At 51.2% G+C, this 23,359-nt stretch overlaps 10 protein-coding genes across 10 annotated transcripts; 7 read left to right on the top strand and 3 right to left on the bottom strand.

Annotated features, from left to right (window-relative positions):
- Positions 1–1,004: 1,004 nt before the first annotated feature.
- NUU61_006892 (dipeptidyl peptidase III) lies at positions 1,005–3,487 on the top strand (the record flags this gene model as incomplete). Its single annotated transcript, XM_056657419.1, has 8 exons — positions 1,005–1,096; positions 1,166–1,367; positions 1,421–2,228; positions 2,286–2,335; positions 2,396–2,834; positions 2,884–2,957; positions 3,009–3,032; positions 3,086–3,487. The coding sequence occupies 8 exons, from the start codon at positions 1,005–1,007 to the stop codon at positions 3,485–3,487; spliced, it is 2,091 nt and encodes a 696-aa protein (XP_056510219.1).
- Positions 3,488–5,736: 2,249 nt separating this feature from the next.
- Positions 5,737–7,029, bottom strand: NUU61_006891 (tetratricopeptide repeat protein; the record flags this gene model as incomplete). The annotated part of the gene is made up of 3 exons (XM_056657418.1): positions 5,737–6,199; positions 6,279–6,755; positions 6,806–7,029. The coding sequence occupies 3 exons, from the start codon at positions 7,027–7,029 to the stop codon at positions 5,737–5,739; spliced, it is 1,164 nt and encodes a 387-aa protein (XP_056510218.1).
- Positions 7,030–7,149: 120 nt separating this feature from the next.
- NUU61_006890 (uncharacterized protein) lies at positions 7,150–8,210 on the bottom strand (the record flags this gene model as incomplete). The annotated part of the gene is made up of 2 exons (XM_056657417.1): positions 7,150–7,754; positions 7,826–8,210. 2 exons carry the CDS (start codon positions 8,208–8,210, stop codon positions 7,150–7,152), a joined length of 990 nt encoding a protein of 329 aa, XP_056510217.1.
- Positions 8,211–8,681: 471 nt separating this feature from the next.
- Positions 8,682–8,999, bottom strand: NUU61_006889 (uncharacterized protein; the record flags this gene model as incomplete). Its single annotated transcript, XM_056657416.1, has 1 exon — positions 8,682–8,999. One exon carries the CDS (start codon positions 8,997–8,999, stop codon positions 8,682–8,684), a length of 318 nt encoding a protein of 105 aa, XP_056510216.1.
- A 1,126-nt stretch (positions 9,000–10,125) lies between these two features.
- On the top strand, positions 10,126–11,535 carry NUU61_006888 (uncharacterized protein; the record flags this gene model as incomplete). Its single annotated transcript, XM_056657415.1, has 3 exons — positions 10,126–10,194; positions 10,317–11,098; positions 11,154–11,535. The coding sequence occupies 3 exons, from the start codon at positions 10,126–10,128 to the stop codon at positions 11,533–11,535; spliced, it is 1,233 nt and encodes a 410-aa protein (XP_056510215.1).
- Positions 11,536–12,195: 660 nt separating this feature from the next.
- NUU61_006887 (gamma-glutamyltransferase) lies at positions 12,196–14,420 on the top strand (the record flags this gene model as incomplete). Its single annotated transcript, XM_056657414.1, has 5 exons — positions 12,196–12,466; positions 12,587–12,773; positions 12,884–13,466; positions 13,537–13,697; positions 13,763–14,420. The coding sequence occupies 5 exons, from the start codon at positions 12,196–12,198 to the stop codon at positions 14,418–14,420; spliced, it is 1,860 nt and encodes a 619-aa protein (XP_056510214.1).
- A 619-nt stretch (positions 14,421–15,039) lies between these two features.
- Positions 15,040–16,566, top strand: NUU61_006886 (uncharacterized protein; the record flags this gene model as incomplete). Its single annotated transcript, XM_056657413.1, has 1 exon — positions 15,040–16,566. One exon carries the CDS (start codon positions 15,040–15,042, stop codon positions 16,564–16,566), a length of 1,527 nt encoding a protein of 508 aa, XP_056510213.1.
- Positions 16,567–16,586: 20 nt separating this feature from the next.
- NUU61_006885 (putative pre-mRNA splicing factor) lies at positions 16,587–17,705 on the top strand (the record flags this gene model as incomplete). The annotated part of the gene is made up of 1 exon (XM_056657412.1): positions 16,587–17,705. One exon carries the CDS (start codon positions 16,587–16,589, stop codon positions 17,703–17,705), a length of 1,119 nt encoding a protein of 372 aa, XP_056510212.1.
- Positions 17,706–18,427: 722 nt separating this feature from the next.
- NUU61_006884 (uncharacterized protein) lies at positions 18,428–20,998 on the top strand (the record flags this gene model as incomplete). Its single annotated transcript, XM_056657411.1, has 1 exon — positions 18,428–20,998. The coding sequence occupies one exon, from the start codon at positions 18,428–18,430 to the stop codon at positions 20,996–20,998; it is 2,571 nt and encodes an 856-aa protein (XP_056510211.1).
- A 512-nt stretch (positions 20,999–21,510) lies between these two features.
- On the top strand, positions 21,511–23,231 carry NUU61_006883 (uncharacterized protein; the record flags this gene model as incomplete). Its single annotated transcript, XM_056657410.1, has 2 exons — positions 21,511–22,449; positions 22,512–23,231. The coding sequence occupies 2 exons, from the start codon at positions 21,511–21,513 to the stop codon at positions 23,229–23,231; spliced, it is 1,659 nt and encodes a 552-aa protein (XP_056510210.1).
- Between the last annotated feature and the right edge of the window lie 128 nt (positions 23,232–23,359).

Raw genomic sequence — 23,359 nt, 5'->3', positions numbered from 1 at the left:
CACGGTTTGCAGACAAGAGGACGGGGCTTCTTCAGCGCTAGAGCGTAAATAACTAGTGCGATATAGTTATGATAAATGTCGAATCACTTTATCTCCCTATGATAATGAAAGTGGCCAGCAATGTTGAGCAATGCTTTTTACCATTTGATAGATTCTTTGGGCCTTAATGGCGACTTGGTACGCCAGCAAAATGACATTGAAGAGATTATTGCCATAGATTCCCAGGATCTTCTAAAAGCGTCATACGTGTCCCCATCCTGCAACTTCGTGTATGTATTCCCTGGAGTATCTCCGTATCCATACTTGAAAAACCACTATATTCCTTGACTATAAGAACCATGTCAACTCAACTTGAACATAAAGAGTTTGGGCGTTACAGTTCAGCGTGACCTAGAAATTTAAATGCAGAAAACTAGGAACTGTTGGTATGAAACCATGCGCAATCCATTTAACTCGATTCGCAATGCATATAACAGGCAACCGAGTTAGCTTTGCAGATAGTGCCGTTGATTTTGCAGCACAGTAACCTGCACGATATCCATCTACATGATGTCTGCGGCTCAATTGATAGTGTGCAAGTGAGGCCTGTTCTGAACGAAAGCTCGATAACATTGTGACAGGGGCTTAAATAAATATTTCATCTAATTTGAATGACAATTCGACACTCCTATTTTCATCTTGAACAAGTACTAGCCTTAGGCAAGCACTTTAGATGGCTCATGGGTAGATCAAATGCTCATTTTTCCTTTAGCGATCGAGGGTGCACTGTGGGGGTTGAAAAGCTTGGACATAATGATTGGATAGATTCAGGTAACCCGAACGCTTCACAGAACCGGTGGCGAGCTGGATACTCGGCCAGATGGCATTCGAAAAACATCCAAGATATGTAGATAACGCCCTAACAACCGATGCCAGTCACATGTGCGGGGCCCCCCACCTGAACAGCCTGAGAACTTATCTTTTCAAACGAGAACTCTCCCAGCAACTAGCATTCATCTGCCGCAATGGTTGCGCCTCAGATATTCCAGCTGTCAGTGGCACGCGCATTTGATGGCCTGAGTCCACACCAAAAGCTCTATGCTCATTACATGGCCAAGTACGCAGCAGTCTAAGCCTCGTGTGGGTAAACAAAGCATCCACCGGTGGACGGACTAACAAATGTTAGAGCAGCATGGAGTGGCTCGCGTATCATCTTCCGACAGGTATCTCCGGAGGCCAATGGAATTTTTGATTTTATTATAGCCCTCTATCACAGTTGTGATGGTGACTGGGAGCACCTCGCTAGTCGGGCGAATCTTGATTTCCAGGACGTCCAACTTTTCCTCGACTACGCCGCAGCATTTCTATCTAATATGGGGAATTACTACGTAAGATTTGAGATTGGCACATCGACCATTTACAATGTTGACCTTCTATACAGGGCTCGGGCGACCAGAAGTTTATTCCTGATATTTCCAAGGCCAAGCTGGCACGGCTAGCTACTTGCACCTCCCCTAATGCGGCCGCTCGTTGGGACCAGATCCAAGATGCAATGTTTCAGATACCACCACTCAGCTTGGGACTTCCAGCTCAATTGACCCAGAGCACGTACTACCCGGGGAATGAAGGCCCTTCTTTCCACGAAGATACAGCCTTGGTTGCGGAGGTAATGAATGAGCTATCAGTACTCCCGGAAAACACTAGACTGGAGAAAAGAGTGCTCTCTTCCGAAGAAGAAGTCTTCGATATCCTTCAAGCATCCGTCAGGGAAGGCGAATCCGTGTGCCATACTGCCAACAGTTCCACCATCCGAAGTGGCAAAACCGTTCGCCTTGTGAACGGGGATCACAAAGATGAGCTAGCACGCATAAATGCATACTTGGAAAAGGCTTTCGACTATGTTTCCAACAGTCCACAGCATGACATGATACGGAAGCTCCAAGACAGTTTCCTCACCGGCAACCTCGAAACATACAAAGATTCTCAACGGATTTGGGTGAATGATAAGGAGCCACCTGTCGAAACAGTCATGGGGTTCATTGAGCCGTACCGAGACCCCCTTGGAATCCGGTCTGAATTCGAGGGCATTGTGGGCATACCTGATCCTGACGAAACGAGGGTGCTCAAGCAACTTTCGAATGTGGCAGAAAGGTTTGTTTGCAGACTTCCATGGGTAGATGGGGAGAGTGGCAGCAAAGGAGCATTTGAAAAAGAGGTCTTCGAGGCACCGGACTTTTCCAGCGTCCAGAGTATGAAAGCTGCCCTCTTTTCCCTTCTTTGAAACTTGGTTGGCTAACTAATCCCAGGTCTGGCTTATTGTTCAAGTATTGTCTTTCCGGGGATCAATCTCCCCAACGTGAGTTTTTTTCGATGACAAAAATATTCTTGCAAAGAGAAGAGACTGAAACAGTGGCAGTACAACGACATCCGCCAAGAGACAGGCTACAAGAACATAATTTTCTCCAATCGTATGGTAGCGGAAAGCCACCGCGCAAGAGGCCTGCACATGGTTGACGAGTCCGAACAAGCGACATTCAAGAAACATCGCTCTCACGCATATTACATCTGGGTTGTCCTTCACGAGATCCTAGGCCACGGAACAGGAAGATTTCTCTCCGAGTCTGAACCGGGCAATTTCAATTTCAACCCAGACAATCCACCGTTGAACCCGATTACCGGCGAACCGATCAAAACTTGGTATCGACCTGGCCAGACATGGACTGGGGTATTCCGTGATCTCTCGACTACCGTGGACGAATGCAGGGCGGAGCTCGTGGGAGCTTATTTGATTGACGACCAAGAGATTTTGAATTTGTTTGGGTATACTCAGCAGGGGGAGGTTAAGCCTGATGATAGTATGAGAACTGCTCCCCAACTGGCTTACTTGCTACTGACGAACACTAGTCATCTACAACATGTACCTCCAGCTAGGCACTGACGGGCTTCGAGGGTTGGAGAATTATGATCCTGCTACAAAGGTATGCACTTCCAGCCATCTATACATTCCTAGACTATACTAATTTGGACAGAAATGGGGCCAAGCCCACAGCCGTGTACGTTTCTATTCCGTGATTCCCCTTTGACCAGACGATTGACAAGTATCTAGGCCCACTATGCCATTTTACGCCATCTTCTTCGTGATACCAAGGACCTCTACACCATCTTCTGTGATCCCCAAGCCGGAAAATTGACAGTCAAGGTCGATAGAACCCGCGTTATTCAACAAGGAAAACCTTCTCTTGGTCGCATGCTGTTGAAGCTACACGTTTATCGCTGCACCGCGGATAGTAATGGTTGCCGTGAGTTTTACGAAGACCTCTCTACAGTGGACGACGATGCTCTGGGGTGGAGAAATATCATCATCGCCAAGAAAGACCCGCCTGTGGCATTCTCGCATGCAAACACGCATCTCGATGGCGATACTGTCAACATACGCGAATACGAGCCAACGGCCAAGGGCATCATCCAAAGCTGGGCCGAGCGTGGGATCGATTTAGATGTGGCTTAGGCGTTTCTCGAATTGGCGTATATAGTGTAAACGGGGTTTCCCTCAAAGGCAGTCTGGATACAGGATGTTGCCAGTGAAGGCCTCAGGAAAGAAATTTATAGAGAGCAGACGAGATGACAGAATTGGGCGAATCATACATATTGAAATTGGAATAAATGAAGAGACTAGGTCTGCACACCAGATCAATCTGGGATAAAACCCACGATTCTCCGCCCAAATAGAGATATGTTGAAACGTAAGACCTTTGTCCGACATTGCCGACTTTAACACCGCAATAGACAGGACAAATGCATGTCAATTCAACCCACAAAAGGCAACAACAAAACTAACATCACGCAACCAATTGAATAGCTTGCAAAATTACCTGCAAAAGCGCCATAAGCGACCCAAAGGCCCCAAATGCGATTACTGCCCAAAATGTCATCCAATTCGCTGAGTTCCTCTTATCTCTCCACAGTTGAAGCCATGTTCGTGGCGTTGTAGTCGACAAATATCTCTGCAGAACCACAATGCGGTACCGTAAGATTTGAAAATCATGAGGCAGATAGTATGTCTCCTTTTGCACTAAGTCCCATTGCCCTTGCAAGTTCAGCAATAACGGATTCCAGGTTCGCGTGCCACAGAGACTCAACAAGAGTGGATCCCTCATCTTCTTGCCTTTCTGGTCTGCAGAACGGAGGAACGGATCTATGGATCGAAATAGTGTTCGCGATTTCTTGGTTTGACCAAACAGCAACCTGTAGGAGAGAAGAATTTCAAGGAGAAAATGGTTTATTTCTGCCTCTGTAGCCCACTGACACCGAAGATGACTTGTCGTTGCACAAGCATGTAGCACGCCTCTACCCTTCCCCTGCTTGTATTTTGAAAGAGAGAACTGGCAGAATGAAGGGAAGCGAAAAAGGGACACTTCCTTAGTGGCCGAGTTAAACTCTAGGTGGCAGGATAGTGCATCGGTCCACTTGACTTTGATCCCGGCAATGTAGTGGAGTGCGTATGCGTTGAATGTTTTTGCATCAACTTCCACTTGCTGCTGGAAGGCCCGATGGATGCCTTGATCGTCGTCCAGGCAGAGGTTTTTCGATGGAAGAAGGACGCCGAATCCCATCAGAAGCTCGCTGAGAGGCTCGTGGGCACACGCTTGGATATCTTGTGCCAAAGATACGTGTGTATAGTTGCAGCAGCCAACGTCTTCGGTGATGCATAATTGACGAGGCGCTTCCGGGATAGGGTTCAAGGGGGAGGGGGAGTAGAGCGCAGTTTGGTAGCCCAAAAGAGTGAAGATGAAGTAGCGAGCATAGTCGATGTTGTCCACTGTCTCTTGGGCCAAAATGTTCTCATCCAGAAGACTGCCGATAATTTCGTCGATTGTGATGGAGCTGTTGTGTATGATGGACTCCGACACGCGGAGGAAGGTGCGGGTAAAGAGGTCCCAATGAGATTCGGGAGTGCAGTGGCTGTGGTCCGGATGGAAGATGTTGAATACATGAGGTGGAAGTTTGGTTGATTGAGATATGAGCCAGATATTGTACCAGGTTGGAGTCTTACTTTCGAAGTCGACTCCCAACCCATTCGGCAGTAGATATGTTCGTAAAGAAGATATCGAGGACGGATATGAAGAAGAGAATTCGCTCTCTTCGTGGTACGTTATTTATTAAGAACTGCTATCAACGGAGTATCTTAGCATTTTGACTCACCTGAAGAGTAGATACGTGCAGTTTTCGATGTGATATGTCGTGACAATCCCATCCTGATAGAGTGTGGTGTTAGCGGATATTGGGACAAGGTAACAAGATATTTCGGCAAAGGAACCTCAAACTAAAATCAGATGACAGAAATAGAGAGGGAGATTTTGGGGAAATAATTGAATTAAGGTGTGGCGGGCAAAAGATGCCTTCGTCCTGGTCTTAAACACAAGAGGCATTTGGGCAGCTTCCCTGGGAGATTTCCCCAGGGTGTTGGCTAAGCGCCGATCTGCAGAATCACTTGTAGCGGACTTGACCTGGGCCTCTCCAGTAGATCCTTCGGCGGCTACTTAAAATAGATCCTGCAAATAGCTTCGTAACTGCAGTGCAAAAATAGTGCCGGCGGCACATGCTTGTCTACACTTGGCTCAATTAATACCAGTAGATATTTTTAAGATTCTACGTTTGGCTAAATACAGATGCATCGCCGGCTACAAACACTTCTGGGTAGTTTTTGCGATAAGTGCTCTCTAACGGTAGTATATTGAGTCCCTCAACCAATGCGAATTACCACAACATCCACGGAACAAGATTTTCAAAGTCAGATATTGCATCTTTGACCAGAGAGCTACTTCCATCGATCTGGTTGAGCTCCTCTCCAAGGGCAACTGCCCTCTCAAGGAAAATCGCGCTTTCCCTGTCCTTGCCGAGATCTTTCAGGATCTGCGATAGCTTGTAGTTTGCCCGAGCTAGATGACCTATTCCTTCAATGCGTGGAAGTCCTTCTGATATCTTGATGCACTCTTGGAGTAGTTGGCTGGTAAATGTCAATAACTGTGGCCAGTCGAACGGAATTCTGTCGCATCTTACATGGAGAGTCCCGTGTTCCCCCCCTCTGTCAAGGAGCACAGCCACTTGATACAGCGAGTCGCAGACTTTGATGCGCTCGCCCAAGCATTGCCTTCGAAAGCCCAAGGCTTTAGAGGCGAATTGTAACGCTTCCTCAAAGCGCCCTTGTACAAGCCTAATCCTGCTTAACAGTATCATATCTCTATGGGGTGTTAGCTGGGATATGGAAAATACTGCCAATCATGAAGCGGAATACATACCCAGAGAACCGCGGGTTTCCAGTTTTGAGAAAGGCCTCATCCGAAAAGTTTTTCAAAGATGGACAGCTCTTCAGCATCGCTTCTGCCTCATCTGGCTTCCCCATTCTCAGTAACAAGCTGGCCATGTTGCTGTATGAATTTCCGATCCTGTCGCTGTTGTGCATTAGGCGAATGTCAATTGACTGCTGAAGATAGTCCCGGGCCTTCTCAAGCTCTCCCATTTCTGTGAAAGCAAGTCCTATATTGACCTGGTTGGCGGCCAAAAAGGCGTCGCCGCTGGGAAGAACTGCTGTGCGTATGGCGTATGCTTTTTCGAATGCCTCTAAAGCAGCTGCAGGGTGACGGATATCGAGGTCTATCAAACCTCGAAGATCAATTGCACTTGCGTGCGCAAGGGAACTCTTGTCGGAAAACTTCTGCAGGGCTACATCAATGTATGACCGAGCAATACTATAGTTCTCTCTCTCGTAAAGATACCTGCATGAAATTAGCAAAGCCCTATTCTGAGCCGTGATGTTCAACATTACCAAGAACAGCGAAGAAGAAGCTCTGCAAATGATTGGCTCTCGTTCTCAAAGATTCTGAATTCCTTGCTCTTCCTCACCATGCTTTCAATATGCGGTAAGCTCCTCTCGCATTTGGTCCAGGAGGCTACCTGATGGCCAACATCGGCGCTGTATGTATCTGGGAAGTTTGCCGAGAGGATAGCTACTGTCAGCGAAAACAGGCTCTCGCGCTCTTCAACGCTCATTCGACGAATGACCGCTCGCTGGACGAGTCTATGCATAGATATGATCCCACTTTCATGGGACTTGTCAATAAGAGCTCCTTGGAGCAAGACCTCTTGGGCATCCAGAAAGCTGCATTTGCGTTAGTTCCCGTAAGTTTGGATCAGTTGAAGTAGCACGTACTCGATCTCATCGGCCATGAACTCTAGAGAGGCATCATTCACTTGGAGAGCGCCGTCATGCAAGAGTGCCTCGTGTATATAGTCGGGATCTAGAAACGAGAGGGTCATGTGCAATGTTTTGGAGCTTCCTGAGAGTTTACTCAGAGCCATCTCCCAGACGGTCGCAAGAGTGAGATTATAATCCATGCTCGTTGTACTCTTGGCATCCACACTCGCCGAATTGCGATTGTATAAACCAAGAAAATTCTTGAGCGGTATTTTCCTCTGGGAAATGAATCCACCGATTTGATTGAGCGCCAGAGGCAATCCACCCAGGGTAGACGTAATAGCCTTTGCTTCCTCTTGGTTAGACGTTGAGTCCATGTCCAGCCCAAGTATATTGAGCAACGCCGCAGACCCAGAGTCTGTGTCGAAAGGTGTAACTTGACATCCAGAAGAAGCCAGACTAAAAGCCGCGGTAGAATCTCGACTGGTTATTAGAATGGATCCGACAGAGCCCGCAGGCCAAGCGTATTTCATGGCGCTCAAATCGTCGGCGTTGTCATATATGAGAAGCCAACGACTCTCTGGGTGAAGCCTATTATTAGCTCACTCTATACCATCACAAAAGGAAAAAAAAAGAACCAGTATGACCCACTTGTAGACGATAGCCACTGCTTTACCTCTAGCATGACCGCATTGTCATCTGTTTCTGTGTCTGGCTTGATTAAGCCAAGCGTTTTCGCAATCTCCCGAAAGCTTTGTCCAATCGTTACCGAACTCTCAGCTGAGATCCAGAATATGGCGTCAAGCTTCTCCCGTGACACACTGGCATATCTCAGCGCGATCTGTGTTTTCCCAACCCCTCCCATACCATATAGTGCAAACGACCGAATTGATTTGGTTGAAGACTCTGCCAGTAATGCCTCATCGATACGGGCGATGATATCCTCTCTGCCCCAGAAGCGGGAACACTCGGTGAACGGTATATGGTAAACAGTCTTGCGTGAAGCCTCCGGTTGTTGAGGGTGGAAGTTCGCCATCAAATTGAGAACTTCTTGGTATTTTTGATTGTCAAGTCGCATTCTACTCAGCTCAATCTCACTCTCGATAATGCCAGATAGACGTTTGATTCGCTGGACGGTTCTGTGGAAGTCTCCGCGCAGGTCGGACCATGAATTGCGTAGGAGGAATGCTGCTATAATTTAGCCTGGGCACATCTTTGACTTTTGGCAGCAAGAGCAAGCATCGCTTAAGGGCCATACCGTGTTTATGACTGCGAAAGAAATGAATTGCACGGGCATAAAAGCAGATCACCTCTTGGTAAACAGCAAGCAGGGTCGTCTCCATTTCTGTGTCCATCGACACAGTTTTCTCGTAGGACTTGAGACGGGGCAATGTCAGGCTGAGCTCTTCAAGCATATCCGAGACTTCCTGTAACGTATTATCCGCTGCAGATGCCAACTACGATCCAGTCAGTTATTCCTTGACATCATTCTCCGTCAGAGAGATCATCATACCGTGAGAATCATGCGGATACTGCCCCATACTAGCGCTGTTACGGTTGTACCAGCACCGAAGGAGACTGCCAGAACTACTGAGAAATCATTCAGCAATCTGAATGTGGGCTTCAGTCGGTTCATCGAGTCCAATGCTTTCCTGCCCTGTGGGCCGAACGGTTGTAAAAGCTGATCATCCACGAGAAGCTCCTCGAGGCTGCCAGTCTCCAGTATTGTCCGAAAGTCATCGTCGGCAGCAAGCTCCTCATGATAGCTCTCCAGAGCCTTCTCCCATAAGGGAGAGAGCTTTCCTTCTGAGGAAGCCTTCTTCATTCTGCCTCATGAAACGAAGAATAATGGATAATCAGGAGGGATAGTTTTGTCTCGAAGGGAGTTTAAGGCGAGGTCAATCACATAACCGCCGTACTTATGACAACCTCTCCCGGCTGTTTACCTGGGCTTCTGTTGGGAGGTGGGGGCGGGGTTAAATGGAGACTGAAGAAATGCAACAAATCAGAACGTTGATTAAGCGCCCATGTCTAATCACATCCTGTCACAATTAATGACAACTCATCAAACAGTGCAATGATAGTCGTAATCTCATGTCGAAATTGCAAGGGGTAGCGGGTGGTTAAAGAATGCACTTCCCCCTTCAGATAGTCAGATAGGTAATCTTATATTCTATCTATTTTATTACCTATAAAAATCAATAAACAGCCCCAGAATATGATATGCTTACCTTCTAGTTTATTTTTATTTTCATTTTTCGCTTTCTCTTCTCATTCGCTTTCTCTTGTTCTTTTTTATCTTGGTTTGTTTTACATATATATATATAAAGTTTAGACATTCCTGCATCAGTGCGCTAGAATTGGGATTTAAAAGGAGGAGGATTAAATTCTTTTATCGCCCTGTACAGTCCTATAAATAAGGCTAATGACACCGGTGGGGCAGTCTCGGGCAAGCTTGCCCATAATGAAGATGCCTCCGACCGATCCGCTGTGTCAATGGCGGCTCTAAGTAGAGCTGAGAAGCTAATAAGATCGACAAATCAACGCCTAACAATACATTGGATTACGATAAAACATATGCTAAAGTCGTAATTAGCATTACGGTGCTAAGTATGTCTTCGAGGTATATAACCAGCAAAAACACATACCTTCTCACACCCACACAATGCCACTGCTTTTATTTGACAATCTACAATTGGCCCACAGAAACAAGTCCGTGGATCCTCTCCATTCACCCGGAGAGGCACACCATGCCCATCACCATCCATGGATCTACCCACCGGTCTCCATCGATGGAGACAAGTCTGGGGATGAGGTAATCCGCGCCAATCACACGCCGATCCCCCAGAAAACCACCGAGGTCGAATACCGCAACCTTGTGATTTCGACAATGCCCTGAGTGCGCCCGTTCCTCTGGAGAGTTGCCACCACCTGAAGGGCATCGGGCCTCCATGCCATCGCGTCGCAGCCACACCAAGTCCCGCAAGGGCTGCTCGGAGTGCAAAAGGAGGCATGTCAAGGTGAGTGCGAGTCTGGACTTGCGGTTTCGTGGCCACGGAAATCCCGCTTTTGCGAATTGTTTGAATGGCATCCCATGGTTACGGTGGCCAAGGACTTGAAATGAATCTAATATGCTCGACAGTGCGACGAGGGAGCTCCCAAATGCTCGCTCTGCAAAAAACGAAAGCTCGAATGCGTCTATCCCCCACCAAACAGTGACGCCGACAGTCCGCGGGGATCGTCCATTGCCCAGGATGGGTCTGACAGCGGGGCGTTGACTCCTGGCGGCGACTCGCCCTGGCAAACGCGCATGGTGGAAATGAGACTATTCCATCAGTATCTCACGGCAACGTATCACACCCTCGCCCAGGACGGGCTCTCTGGATATCACTTGTCCATCAGTATTCCTCGCATGGCAACATCCTTCCCCTACTTACTGGACAGTCTCCTGGCACTCTCGGCCCTGCATTTGGCGACCGCCGAACCCGAAAATCGGCGCTTGATGGTCGATGCCGCGCTGCGGTACCAGAGCCAAGCATGCTCGGGGCTTGGAAAAGTGCTGTCGGATATTTCACCACCGGATTATGAGCCGGCTTTTGTATCGTCGATTTTTATCATGCTGTTCGCCACAGGCCTCCCCGTCGTGTCGCTGGAAAATCGCCCCGTGGACCCGTTGTCTGCTGTTCTCGAAGTGCGAACGCTGATTACCGGCTGCGCCATGCTTTTCAACCGCATCAATGAGATGGGTACGGATGGCGAATTGGATTCCTGGCTATGTGTCCCCGAAACGGAGGAGAGACTCACCGAGAAAAAAGCACAAGAGTACGACCCCCTTCAAGCGAATGATTTTATTGATCCTGACATTGAGAGTTTCTCTAGCGACGACTCATTAGAAGACATATCGAAACTGTTCGACCTACATCGGTATGATTCGACTATGATTTCCTTCCGCCCAAGGCATTCAACTCATATGACCCAGATCTATTATGCAGTCACTGGAGCAACTGCGCTCCACTGTTGATACACCCACCAGCCCGAATCAGGGGTTGTACCAGACGACCTGGAAGTTGTTATGGCAAGCAATTGAGCCATGGCCCAAGATCGGGTCCCACGGCGGCGTCATTTCATGGCCGCTGTTCATCACCGATGAATACTTGAATTTGCTCCAGAATGGCGACTGGATGGCTCGGGTTTTGTTCCTGCATTACGGCGTGGCCATGCGGCTTTTGTGCAACCGATGGTACGTCCGAGACTGGGGCCGCCGGCTGGTCATGGCGACTCTTGAACCACTCGGCGAGATCCCGCCCGAATGGAGCGCCACGATTTCGTGGATGAAACAGGCTGTTGAGATTCGCAGCTAGTCCGGCCTTTATATATATATATTTGAGAGATCGTGGTTGGAACTAAGTTTGGGAATACCTGGGCGTTGAGGTTCGCTACTGTTACATAGAAACCATAGGGATGATAGGGAGTATCGGATGTGTTTATCAGGCAAATCAAGCAATCCAATCTTCGGAACAGAGTAATCGGAGTCATCTCCGTGGATATCTCGCCACGATAAGACTTCCTTCCCTGCGCTTATCAGCGGGGCCGCGCGGGTGGACCGATGTATTTAGAGAGCGTCGAGGAACCATTCCTTATCAAAATGCCGTCGACCGTGGATTTCCTGGTTGTTCCATGGTTCCATGCCTAATATATAAGACGACCAAACCATCTCGCAGGCCGCGCACCGATTTGGAGGCGGCGAGAATCCAGGAACGGCATAGGAACCATGCAGCACTCGGGGCTCGGCAAACACGATGTGGAGAAACTGGTAAACATTCTATCTTCCCTTGTTTTCCCCTCTAAACGGCTTGGCCTTCCCCACAGAGGGAATTTCGCGCATATCCATTGATAACACTATAAAATATCCCCGACAGCCGCTGCACCCAGCCTCGTTCGTCCCAGAGATTTCACCTTCAGCAGAGTCCAATCTCTGGAAGAATCGCCTGACTGTGCTTGGCTCTTCAACCTACTTCAAGATGCTGGGGATTCTATCTTTACTTCTACTGGCAGCACATCTGCCCAGCGTTCTTACCTCGCCCTTGGAACTCCCGAAACGCGCGCCGAATAACCATGCAGATGCAAGGTCACACCCGAACATCGACCCGGGCAAGCTAGGAGCTGTCGCCAGCGAAAGCTCGATCTGCTCGCGGCACGGAACAGAGATCTTGAAAAAGGGGGGCAATGCTGCCGATGCTGTGAGGATTCCTGGGCACCCCAATTTGCCAAGGCGCCGGTTGCATTTTCGCAGTTTCGGGAGCTTGATGTTGCTAGAATGCGCTTGGCAGTTTCTGAGAGGAAAAAATTATCTTGCTAACTGAAGAGTTCTAGTTGGTTGCGACGGAGTTTTGCATTGGGGTTGTGGGTAAGGGGAATTCGATCTCACCAACTTCAAAGAAGAGTTGGAGAAGAGTGGAACCGACAGACTGACTTTGCTGCTAGGCATGTACCACAGCGGCATCGGTGGGGGCGGGTTTATGCTCGTGCGCGCCCCCAATGGCTCCTACGAGTTCATTGATTTCCGCGAAACCGCCCCGGCGGCGGCGTTTCAGGATATGTTCAGGAATAATACCCAAGCCTCGACCACTGGGGGACTTGCCAGGTATAAAGCTGCAAACAAAGGACCCAAAAAACAAAAGAACAAAGGCGATGCTAATGGTTCACTAGTGGCGTACCCGGCGAAGTGCGGGGATTGGAGTATCTCCACAAGAATTACGGCTCGCTTTCCTGGTCGACCGTGCTGCAGCCGGCGATTCGCACTGCTCGGAATGGATTCCCCGTGTCCGAGGACTTGGTGAAATACATGAAGTCGGCCACGAGTGACAGCGAAGACTTTTTGACCAAAGACCCAACATGGGCGATCGACTTTGCTCCCAATGGAACTCGCTTGGGTCTGGGGGATACTATTACGCGCAAGCGGCTGGCTAATACCCTCGAGACCATTGCCAACCATGGGGCGGATGCATTCTACACCGGCAAGATGGCCAAGGCGATGATTGCGGCGGTTCAGCGTACAAATGGGACAATGACCCTGAACGATTTGCGCGACTACCGTCTGGCGTTTCGAAACACCTCCCAGATTGATTACCGAGGGTATAAAATCACCAGCACCACGGCCCCGTCCAGTGGGATTATTGCCATGGGGATTCTCAAGGTCTTGGAAACCTATAAAGATCTCTTTTCCTCGGATAAGACTCTGAACCTGAGTACTCACCGGCTGGACGAGGCCATTCGGTTTGGATATGGAGAGGTAACTGAATTCTCCTTCATTTTATATCATGGCTGTTCTCTTGCTAGTTGAGGCGCTGACTCTTTCATAGCGAGCCAAGCTGGGTGACCCCAAGTTTGTTCCGAAGATGGACGAGTACCAGCGGGATATCCTGAAGAAAGCCACCATCGATGATATCCGCGGGAAGATCTCTGATACGCGAACCCAGAATGTGTCCAGCTATGATCCAGCAGGAATAGAAAGCCTGGACACGTACGTTTTCTTTTGCGATGGAATATGATGTCTCATTTGACTGACATCTAGGGTTTATTCTCCAGGCCTGGCACTTCGTACATTGCCGCAGCCGACCACTCCGGTCTGGCAATCTCCGTGACCACCACGATCAACTTGCTGTTCGGCAGTCATGTCATGGTCCCCGAGACGGGAATCATCATGAACAACGAAATGGACGGTAAGTGCAACAGCACGGTGAAACAACCCTGGAGGGTATCAGGTATCCCGTCCATGCAAACTAAACAATCCCCAGACTTCTCGACCCCCGGCTCATCAAACTCGTTCGGCTACATTCCCTCAGTCGCCAACTACATCCGACCCGGCAAACGACCCCTATCGTCCATCACTCCCGCCATCGTGACCCGCCCCGACGGCAAGCTCTTCATGCTGGCCGGGTCCGCAGGCGGCAGCCGCATCCTCACGGCGACAGTCCAGAATATCATCCATGTCATAGACCAGGGACTCTCGGCAGCCCAGGCACTCGCCAAGCCTCGGCTGCATGACCAGCTGGTTCCTAACAAGGTGACCTTTGAGTATGCCTACGACAACTCGACCGTGGCTTTTATGAAGGCCCGCGGTCACAATGTTTCTTGGGTTGCGCCGGGTCAGAGTACTGCGCATCTCATTCGGGTGTTGCCCAATGGTACTTTTGATGCTGCTGGAGAACCGCGACAGGTCAATTCGGGTGGGTTCTCGGTATAGACGGTGGGGAATTGGTCATTTGCGAGTACAGAGTACATTTTGGCACCGATGGCAGTGTATTGCTAGAAGTGGTTACCATGCCAATAAAGCATGCCATAGAAATCAGAAAAAAAAAAAAAAATCAATGAAAGAGTGCATCTGGTAGTAGATTGTAGGGGCAAAGGCGAGGATCGACACCATCGGGTGGTCTGTGCTCTTGGGCTTGTCGACGAGTCGTTTTCTGGACAAACCATTCACTCTTTTTGCTTGTCTTTGCTTGTTTGTTTTTCGGCAGTGGCGTCTTCTAGCATCTTCCGACCCCTTGTCACTCCCTTTATTCCACGCTCTCCATTTCACCTTCTCCCTACCATCATCCATCCTTCTCTTTGCAATCTGCGAAACCGAGAATCGACCTGTCGCGTCGGGGAGCGATGCGCAAGCTATTTTTGACCGCAACGGCTCGTCTCCGACACAAGTGACACCAAAAACTGGTATGGGACATTCCAACTTCATTCTCGTGCAATAAGACTTAAAGCAAACTAACCATGCTTTACCCCAAGAACAGATCCATCTCCAATCCGACTCCGCACTCAACAGTGCCCATGCATTCCTCGCGATACCCCCATACATTCCTTCCAAAATGGTAGCTTCGCACAAGGTTGCCGTCGTCATCTACCCTCCGCCTGTCAACCCTGAACTCTACAAGCCCTTTGACGAAGAGTTCGATCGTACAGTTGACCGGATTCTGTCCGAGGAGGCGAGCATCGAGGAGGCGAGAGAACAGGAGAAAAGTGATGAGAACTTGGATTTTGGGATCGGTGCCGTGGATGATGAGTCCACTGGCCTGAGTACTCGTAGTTTGAGGAATACCAAGAAGTCGCCGTATTTCCCTCCGCCTGTCACCGAAACCACCTACTTCCCCACCGAAGAGAAACATTCGAAACGGAAATACTCGAAAGGGAAAGATTCTAAAGGGAAGAGGTCTCCGGAAGTCCAGCGGTCAATTACCGGGATGGATGTTGACAACCATGTCCCAGAAGTCCTGCACCAGAGTATGGGTGGAAATCCTATGAATGGCACCGACGACCACATTCCTTTGCCGGCATTTACCCCAAATGCTCCAGATGGAGCTGTTGAGGCCGAAGCACCAGAAGAAGACATCCTTTTCGCATCGCTGGAGTCCCCTCAGCGGGATGATCTACTTCATTTCATCGCGTCCCACCCATTCATGCACCAACCGCAGCCTGCCCGCCGATCTGCTCGTCGGCAATTCACCGATCAAATACGCAATGAGGCGATGCAGCTTGGGATGGACAAGGAGTCAGCCAACGGCCTGATCCAGTATGTACGACAGCTCTATTTGGGCATCCATGGCATCGAGTCTACTGCGGACTTCGATAACGTGGAAGGCTCTACCTTTGGAGATGAAGTCGACGACGAGAGCGAACGATATGCCTGCGGTTCACGCCGTAAGAACCGCAAGAGGAGTGTCGATGACCATGGTGAACACGCCAAGCCTAAGAAGAAGAGCAAGAGGCGTTCCTCAAGCGATTCGAAGGCGCAGCCATGGGCAGCCCCACAAAATGGCCACGAAGCCGTAGTCGTTGATCTCTCGGATATTTTCAAATCCAATTTGAATGGATATTCCGACGTGGACGAACGAATAGCAGTCGATCCTGTTTCGCAAAAGGCTGCCAATATCGAGAAGACGCTTGATGCCGAAAAGGGCACGGATGCCGTTGACTCTCCACCCCAGTACGAAGAGTGGACTGGGTTTGAGGAAGAGCAGCAGCCAGTTGACACGGGCACCGACTTGCTGGTTGTTGATATAAGCAACGGGAATGGTGTTTCGCATGATCCACCCCAGGACCAGACCCTGCCATCTGCCTTGAAGGGGCCCATTTCGGAGCCGCAATCACATGAGCAGGAGAGCGTCGATCACGCCCGGGAACAAGCGAAAAAAGAGAAAAACAGGAAGAAACGAGCGCGTAACAAGGATCGCAGAAATCGAAGACACCGAGAGAGTCTTCAGTCAGCTCCAGGATCGCCTCCCTCTCATCCCGAACCTGAAGCCCAGCTTCAGCCGTCGACTCCAGTGTCGAAGAGTGCCAGTCCACGAAAGTCCTTTCTCTCCCCCGACCCATCCCAGTGGGATGTGGATTTTTGATGTCCAATGATTCACCCGGCATGACTGCCGGTGATGAGGTCCGATCGAAATACTTCTCGGGACCTGAACGACCCGCTCCATCGCATTTGTCACTTCCCGACGAAACTCGAAAGATTCTAGCAGAGTTTGATTTGCCTTCGGACTTCTTGGCATCAGACTCATCCTTGAGCGATGCTCCAAGTGACCTCGACTTGAAAGAGTTCGATTCTGATTTGCCTACACCCCAGTTATCGCCCACCAAGAGCCCCCATTTCCCGACCCGACACACGACTCCTGTGCTCTCAACTCCCGTCAAACCGACTTCTTTGCTCAAACCAGAAATCCCCACACCATCTCGAATCAAGCCCCTCAAAGTGTCTCCGTACTTCCCTCCCGCCCTGGGTGATCCCGAGTCCTGTCTCCCGTTTCCACCAATTGATGCACCATCTTTCGGACTCGTCCAGGAACAGCTGGCCCACGATCCCTTCCGACTTCTGATTGCCACTATCTTCTTGAACCGAACCCGTGGCGGAGTTGCTCTACCCGTGTTGTTTAAAGTGTTCCAAAGATACCCGACTATCGAAGCCATGGCTACAGCCGACCTGTCAGAATTCGTGTCTATGATCCATTGTCTGGGATTCCAGAACCAGCGAGCAAAAAAGTGCATCACACTCGCACAGACCTGGCTCGCAGCACCACCAACCAAAAACAAACGATACCGCAAATTGCACTACCCACAAAAGCTCGACGGCCGAGATGTGAGCCGCCACGAATGTATTGACGACGCGGACCCGCGCGTAGCATGGGAGATTGCTCATCTACCCGGAGTCGGTGCTTACTCTTTGGACAGCTGGCGCATCTTCTGTCGTGACGAGCTTCGCGGACTTGCCTCTGACTGGAAAGGCACGGGGACATTAACGCCTGGCTTTGTCCCCGAGTGGAAATCGGTGCTGCCGCAGGATAAGGAGCTACGGGCATATCTCACCTGGATGTGGCTCAAGGAGGGCTGGCTGTGGGATCGGCATTCGGGTGATTTGACTGCTGCCAGTGACAAGATGCTGCGAGCTGCGCACCGGGGCGGAGTCGCCCATGAAGAGGATGGGAATTGGGTGTTGGAGACGTCTCCTGTCAAGGCGGCGAATGGATTGCATGGAATGTAAGCGTTAGTGATACCCTGAGCAAATACATGTACTTCTACTTCTACTGTCTATGATCATTCCGGCGAAGTAAGAACCCGCGGGATATTTCCTCGGCAGTATAGATGGACTCGATTACGCGGTAATGAAGTCGCCCGCAATCCTTGAGACAGCAATAGTAGGCGCCGACATTCTCGAATATACCTCGCCTGGTACTTTGCCAACACATTCGAGACGTGGAATGTCCTTGTACTCGCGTGCATTTGGCCATATGCGATCAGGTGACTCGATCGGGACAGGGGCTTGAGCTCACGATCTCACAGGCTCCGAGATTGATACATGAAGACTGACGTTGAAACGCACAGCCATTCCAGATCTACACCAGTCATCCCACCGGGCGTTTCGGGTATCGATCGCGGTTGCAGCGTTGGCCTGACCCGGTTCTCTGCCCAACCTAAGCGCCAGACAGAACAAGCAGCGGAGATTCGACGAACAGATTCCCCTCGGTGGCGGTGCTTGCTCACACCTCAGTTATTCTTGAAAGCAAAGAGGCTGGACAGCGAGACAGCAGAGGAAAAGGCAGAGAGAGAGAGAGAGAGAGAGAGAGAGAGAGGCAGCAAGAGAACAGGGAAGGGCAAACGGGGGGACTCTCCATTACGCGCCCCGATGCCCCGGCACAAAAACTTGAAGGGATCCACCTCCAGCCACTAAACGAAATCCGCACGAGTCTGTAACCGTTGACCGTCATGTTTCCGGTGAGACTAAACCGAGAGCACGATCGAAGTCGCAAAATCCGAACCACGTCGACCTCGATCTCCAAACCTGCCAGAAACCCCAAGCGTTCCTCGCAAGGATCCACCCGCCCGCCAACCAAGGATCGCGAGCCCGCCCCGGCTGGTTCCTCCACTACATCGTCGTCGACGACACATAGCGCTCCCCCACGCCGGTCCTCGATGCCGGGCGTCGACACCGCGAGCCGATCGGGGACGGCCTCGTTCCTCGAGTCGAGGTCCAGCTTGCCATACCCGTCCTTTTCGAAGGCTCACAGCAAGGAAGATGTCCGCAAAGCCAATATCCCCACCCCGGATCCGACCGACTTGACCGACCAGAAAGAGAACGACAAGGCCAATAATAACACACAGCATGCCCGCACGGATAACCAGCATGCGCCGCCTAGCCCGCCGTTGACAGGGCTCGATCAGTCCTCGCGCAAAGGGAGCGCGGTCGGGGACCAGGATGAGAAGGAGAAGGAGAAGCCCAAGGCCAAGAAAACAAACGTCAAGATAAGAGCCGAGGTCAACAGGTCATCGTCGAGTCTTCGCTCCAAGCGGGACGAGAGCACCAAATCAAGCAAGACGGCGCACGCAGATACATCCCCAAAGACCAAATCCAAACCCGTCAAAGAAGAGAAGGAAGTACCGCCGCGCACTAGCCACAAGCCGTCGAAATCCAAGCTCTCCGACGAGAAGAAGCTGCCCAAACGATCCAGCCGCTCGACCATGTCCCCCTCGCGCTCGAATGTGACAGTCCGTGATGTGGGTGCCGAGTCGACCACCGGATCCGATGCTACTTCGGTTGCCCCGAACCAGCAGTACACCGTCCCACGGAAGCCAATGACGCCGCCCTCGAAGCCTCCTTCTCGCAACCAGATCCGGTCGTCTACATCTCATCGCCGCACTCCTAGTAACGAGTCAATCGAGTATGGGAAACCCGTGACACCAGGCCCGGCGTACGGAGCACCCCCGCCCCCTCCACCTCCGCCCGAAGTCCCCGTTTCTATTCCCCGAGTCGATTATTTGCTGAAGCATGGTGGGCTGGAGCATCGGGTGCCCAGGACATTGCTCGTGGGACACGGCCAGGTCGATTCATCCACGCAGCAGCCAGCTCAGTCCCAGCATGCGGCTGCCAGGTTCTTCGACCCATTCAATCGTCTACTAGATGATTATCAGAAAGTCATGAATAAAAGTGGTTCCCTTGCGGTGGCGACGGGATACCGATCAGTCGCTCGCCGATTGCTCGACCGCCTCGAGGCTGTTTTTGCGCGGGACATCTCGTCCGAGCCGTGCAACTGTCTCATGTGTGAGCGTGGAGAGACAGTGGATCGCCCGGACGGCGTGAGTTGGGGCGAAGTCCTTGAACTTGTGTCTGGCCGTCGCGAACTGCCCATGTGGCCCCCGTTTATGATGGCACCATCTGCAGCAGACGCAGGCGTGCCGGGAGACGAACACGTCCCGATGCAGAAGCTCGATGTGGATGTCCCTGAGGAATTCCGCGAGCACTACATGCGCCAGTCCCGGAAGACTAAAGTCGCTGTTGATAAGTGGCTTTCCGAGCAGACAGACTCAGCCAGCAGCGCGCCCGACGAGGTGGATGACGAGACCCTGACCTTTGCCATGCTCACTCACCTCGAATCTCATCAGCGATCGCTGTTCTGTTCATTGCTCGGCATCAACTCCTCGACTCCCGTGCCACGATCTGACGATGAACCGCCCCGTCCAAAGCCATCGGCTCTTGTCTTTTCTGGGCTGGCTATCCAGCGACTTTACCGTCTCCCGTCCCTGCCGCGCGACCCGGAGACTGCCATGTACATGCTCAACCACCCAGAACTGCATCATGTGCTGGCCACCCTCTCGGCCATCAGTGATGACGAATGGGAAATTCTTATTTCGGGCCGATTCGATGGTTTCCTTCGCAGCGGCGCTGAGGATGCTGTCCCCTCCGCCGGCGGACCTAACTCCCGCTGGAATGCCAACCGCTCCAACACCCCCTTCAGCACGGGCGGCATTTCCCGCGGGTCCACTCCCAACTATATGGACGCCAGCTTCCGACCCGCCAGCCAGCCAAATGGCGGCGGATCATCCCCCGCATCCTTCGGCGGGCCGATCGCCCTAGACGAAGAGACCGAGATCGCCGCGCTAGCGGAAGTGGAGCGTGATATCTTCCTGGGCATGGAAGCCCTCGAAGATGCATTCGAGGCTCTGCATTGCAAAGCAGAGGTTGTGCGCCGGGCTCTGCGTGAACGCGGCGCCGGGCTGTCGGTTGCCAACCAGAGCCGACGTGGCTCCTACCCAGAGGCGCGTATGGGCACTCCGTTCTCGGGGGTGAATGCCTGGGAGAGCGGCGGCGAAGATGACTTCCTTGATGACGACCGCTCTCTGGCGCCCGATGACTCGGCCAGTAATATCAGCTCCAACCGTCGGCGCCGCCCGAAGCGGCGAACTGAGCGACGTACCCCGGCTCCGGTCGAAGAGGAGGACGAGGAAGAGGACCGGTCGCATGCTGGCCGTCGGGATGCACGGAACTCGCGCCGGAGGTAAACATGAGCCTACTACTGTGTTTAGGCTGTGGTGAGGAGGAGCGTTCAAGATATCCAGGATGGCGTCGGGGAGGGACCGGATATCCTATTTTGTCATTGACCAGCAGATTGATACCCACTGCCTATCCGTGATCTGTCGCGAGCTTCTTTGGCGTGTTTTCTTATTTCTTTCAGTCTGCTTGGCCTGCATCCTGCGTATGATGATTGATGAATGCAATGATGTTACTCGCCCTGATGAAAGAATGGAGTCTTAATAGTGTATTTCCCTCTTGAAAGGCGCCTAGTATTTTAAGAAGGATGCCGGACTATCCAGATGCCCATTGTTGTAGGGTCGAGTTGACCCACTGCGCTCTGTGTTGGGGTCCGAGCATGAGGCTGTTGCTGGCAGCCTAACGTGGAGAACAAAGTGGCCTGCATCGTCAACACAAACATCTTTGATGTCCAACCATTAGGGTGCAATACCCTGTCAACTCTCCCTTTAGTAATTCTGGCCATTTCTTTCAGTTCATTACCATGCTCCCCGGTGGTGTCCACACCAGATATGTGGACGAATGGATTGCCCAAGGTCATTTCACAACCGAGAGGGTGCTGAAGCAACTCGCGGAGCTAGCAGGGGGGCATGGCTACCTTGACGACGAAGCAAGAGAAACACTGAAGAAGAATTTCGAGTCGGTCGCAACAGATGAAGCTGGAACGCAACGACTAACTGAGCCTGGGTTCATCTCCCTACTAAAAAGCTTCAATGCACTCCCCCCAGCCCTGGAAGAGGAGGCCGGTCCCATCCTCTACCGCTGCCTCCACTACCTCTCCATCTACCCCTACCGACACGAGCACCCTCCATCCCTCACGTTCCCCGAGCTAACTCGGGCCCTGGGCTGGCTGAAACCCTTCCCCGACTCACTGAGCTTCAACGTCTTCGCCGACAGCGGGCGCAGTCTAACGCCAGCAGACTGCAAAAGAATCCTCTTCCAGGGCCTGGCGACAGATCGCAACGGGGATCGACTGCCCTTCGATCGCGATGAATGGCGTCGCCAGGCCCGGCGGCGCGCATTCGACTTCACCGACGAGAAGAGGCATTGGGTCCAGCTCGAGGCGGTCATGAACTGTGATGACTGGGGCGATGAGATGTATGCGGATCTGGTGCATGTGTTGTTCTCCGCGCAGCCTGAGTTGCCTCTGCCCACTGCGGGGGCGCAGCGGGATTCGTTTCGGCCGTTGGCTGCGCGGCTTCATGCTGGTGCACTGCCGCTGTATCATTTTACGGTGTCGCCAGAGAGACTGAGGCCGTTTATTCGATTGCTGCTGTTTAATTTCTTTGGGTTGCATGATCGTGTCAAATGTGTGCTGCCTCGGGATCTAGACGATACAACTGAGTGTATCCTTCGGGCTTTTGTGCAGAATTCAGATGTTGGGGTTAATTGGCCCATGTTTGACGATGGGTTCATGGTGGCAGTATGTTTGGTGGCTTCCAAAGGATTTGTTTTTCTATTCCTCTTTTGCTGATCCCGTCACAGCCAACTCTCTTGATACCCTTGTACCGGATCCTGTCTGCCTTCTCAGAGACACAATTACCGCCTAGCAACGAGCTTGTCAGACGGCTGAGCAAGCCAGGGAGGCTATTTAACGTGCCTGTAATGATCCAAATCAGTACGATTTTCGGGCTCGAGGATGTGCTATATATCGACGAGTGCCGCTTACTATGGTCCCACGACGCAGCAAGAGACCAAGCCAATGCATCTGAACTTGCTACAGTCATCAGCAAGCCAGAACTCCCAGTCCTGATACTGGTCTCTGGAAAAGACACCCAGACGCATGAGAAATATATGTTCGGTGCATTCATTCCATGCCCATCGGAAGACTGCAAGCGAATCCAACCAAAGCGAAACGACGATCACCCCATTTGCTCACTATTTGAGTTGTGTCCCGTACAGGATGTCTACGGAGGGAGCCTCGAGTGTCCTGCGTGGACGATCTCCGATGATGGGATCTCATTCGGGGATCCTCAGACTGGAGTGGCGTTGGTGGTGAACAATAGCTTATCTCGTGCGACATTCACACAAGTACTCGATGGAGAAGATGAGCCTATTTACTATCCTACAGTCTGGAGGGGCAATCGTCGGGTGGACATAAAACTGGAGGGAATTGAAGTCTGGTGTGAAGATGGGGATTTGCCCGAGTCGGGGTATGGGACCTTTTCTGATGAAGGGTTGGAAGCTGTGGCACAGTGGTTTTGATTATGGATCTTGTGATTGTATATATCTGTAAAGGCTTGTATCATGACCAAGTCAAAACATCAACTAGCTCAGAATATCAGTGTATAGAGCATGGGCTTTATTCTCGTTTGAAGTTTAGAAGCCAGGTT

Source organism: Penicillium alfredii, assembly GCF_028826965.1.
Source record: "Penicillium alfredii strain IBT 34128 chromosome Unknown utg000009l_segment0_segment0, whole genome shotgun sequence".
NCBI classification, from domain to species: Eukaryota; Fungi; Ascomycota; class Eurotiomycetes; order Eurotiales; family Aspergillaceae; genus Penicillium; species Penicillium alfredii.
This window is presented reverse-complemented; position numbering and strand designations above follow the sequence as displayed.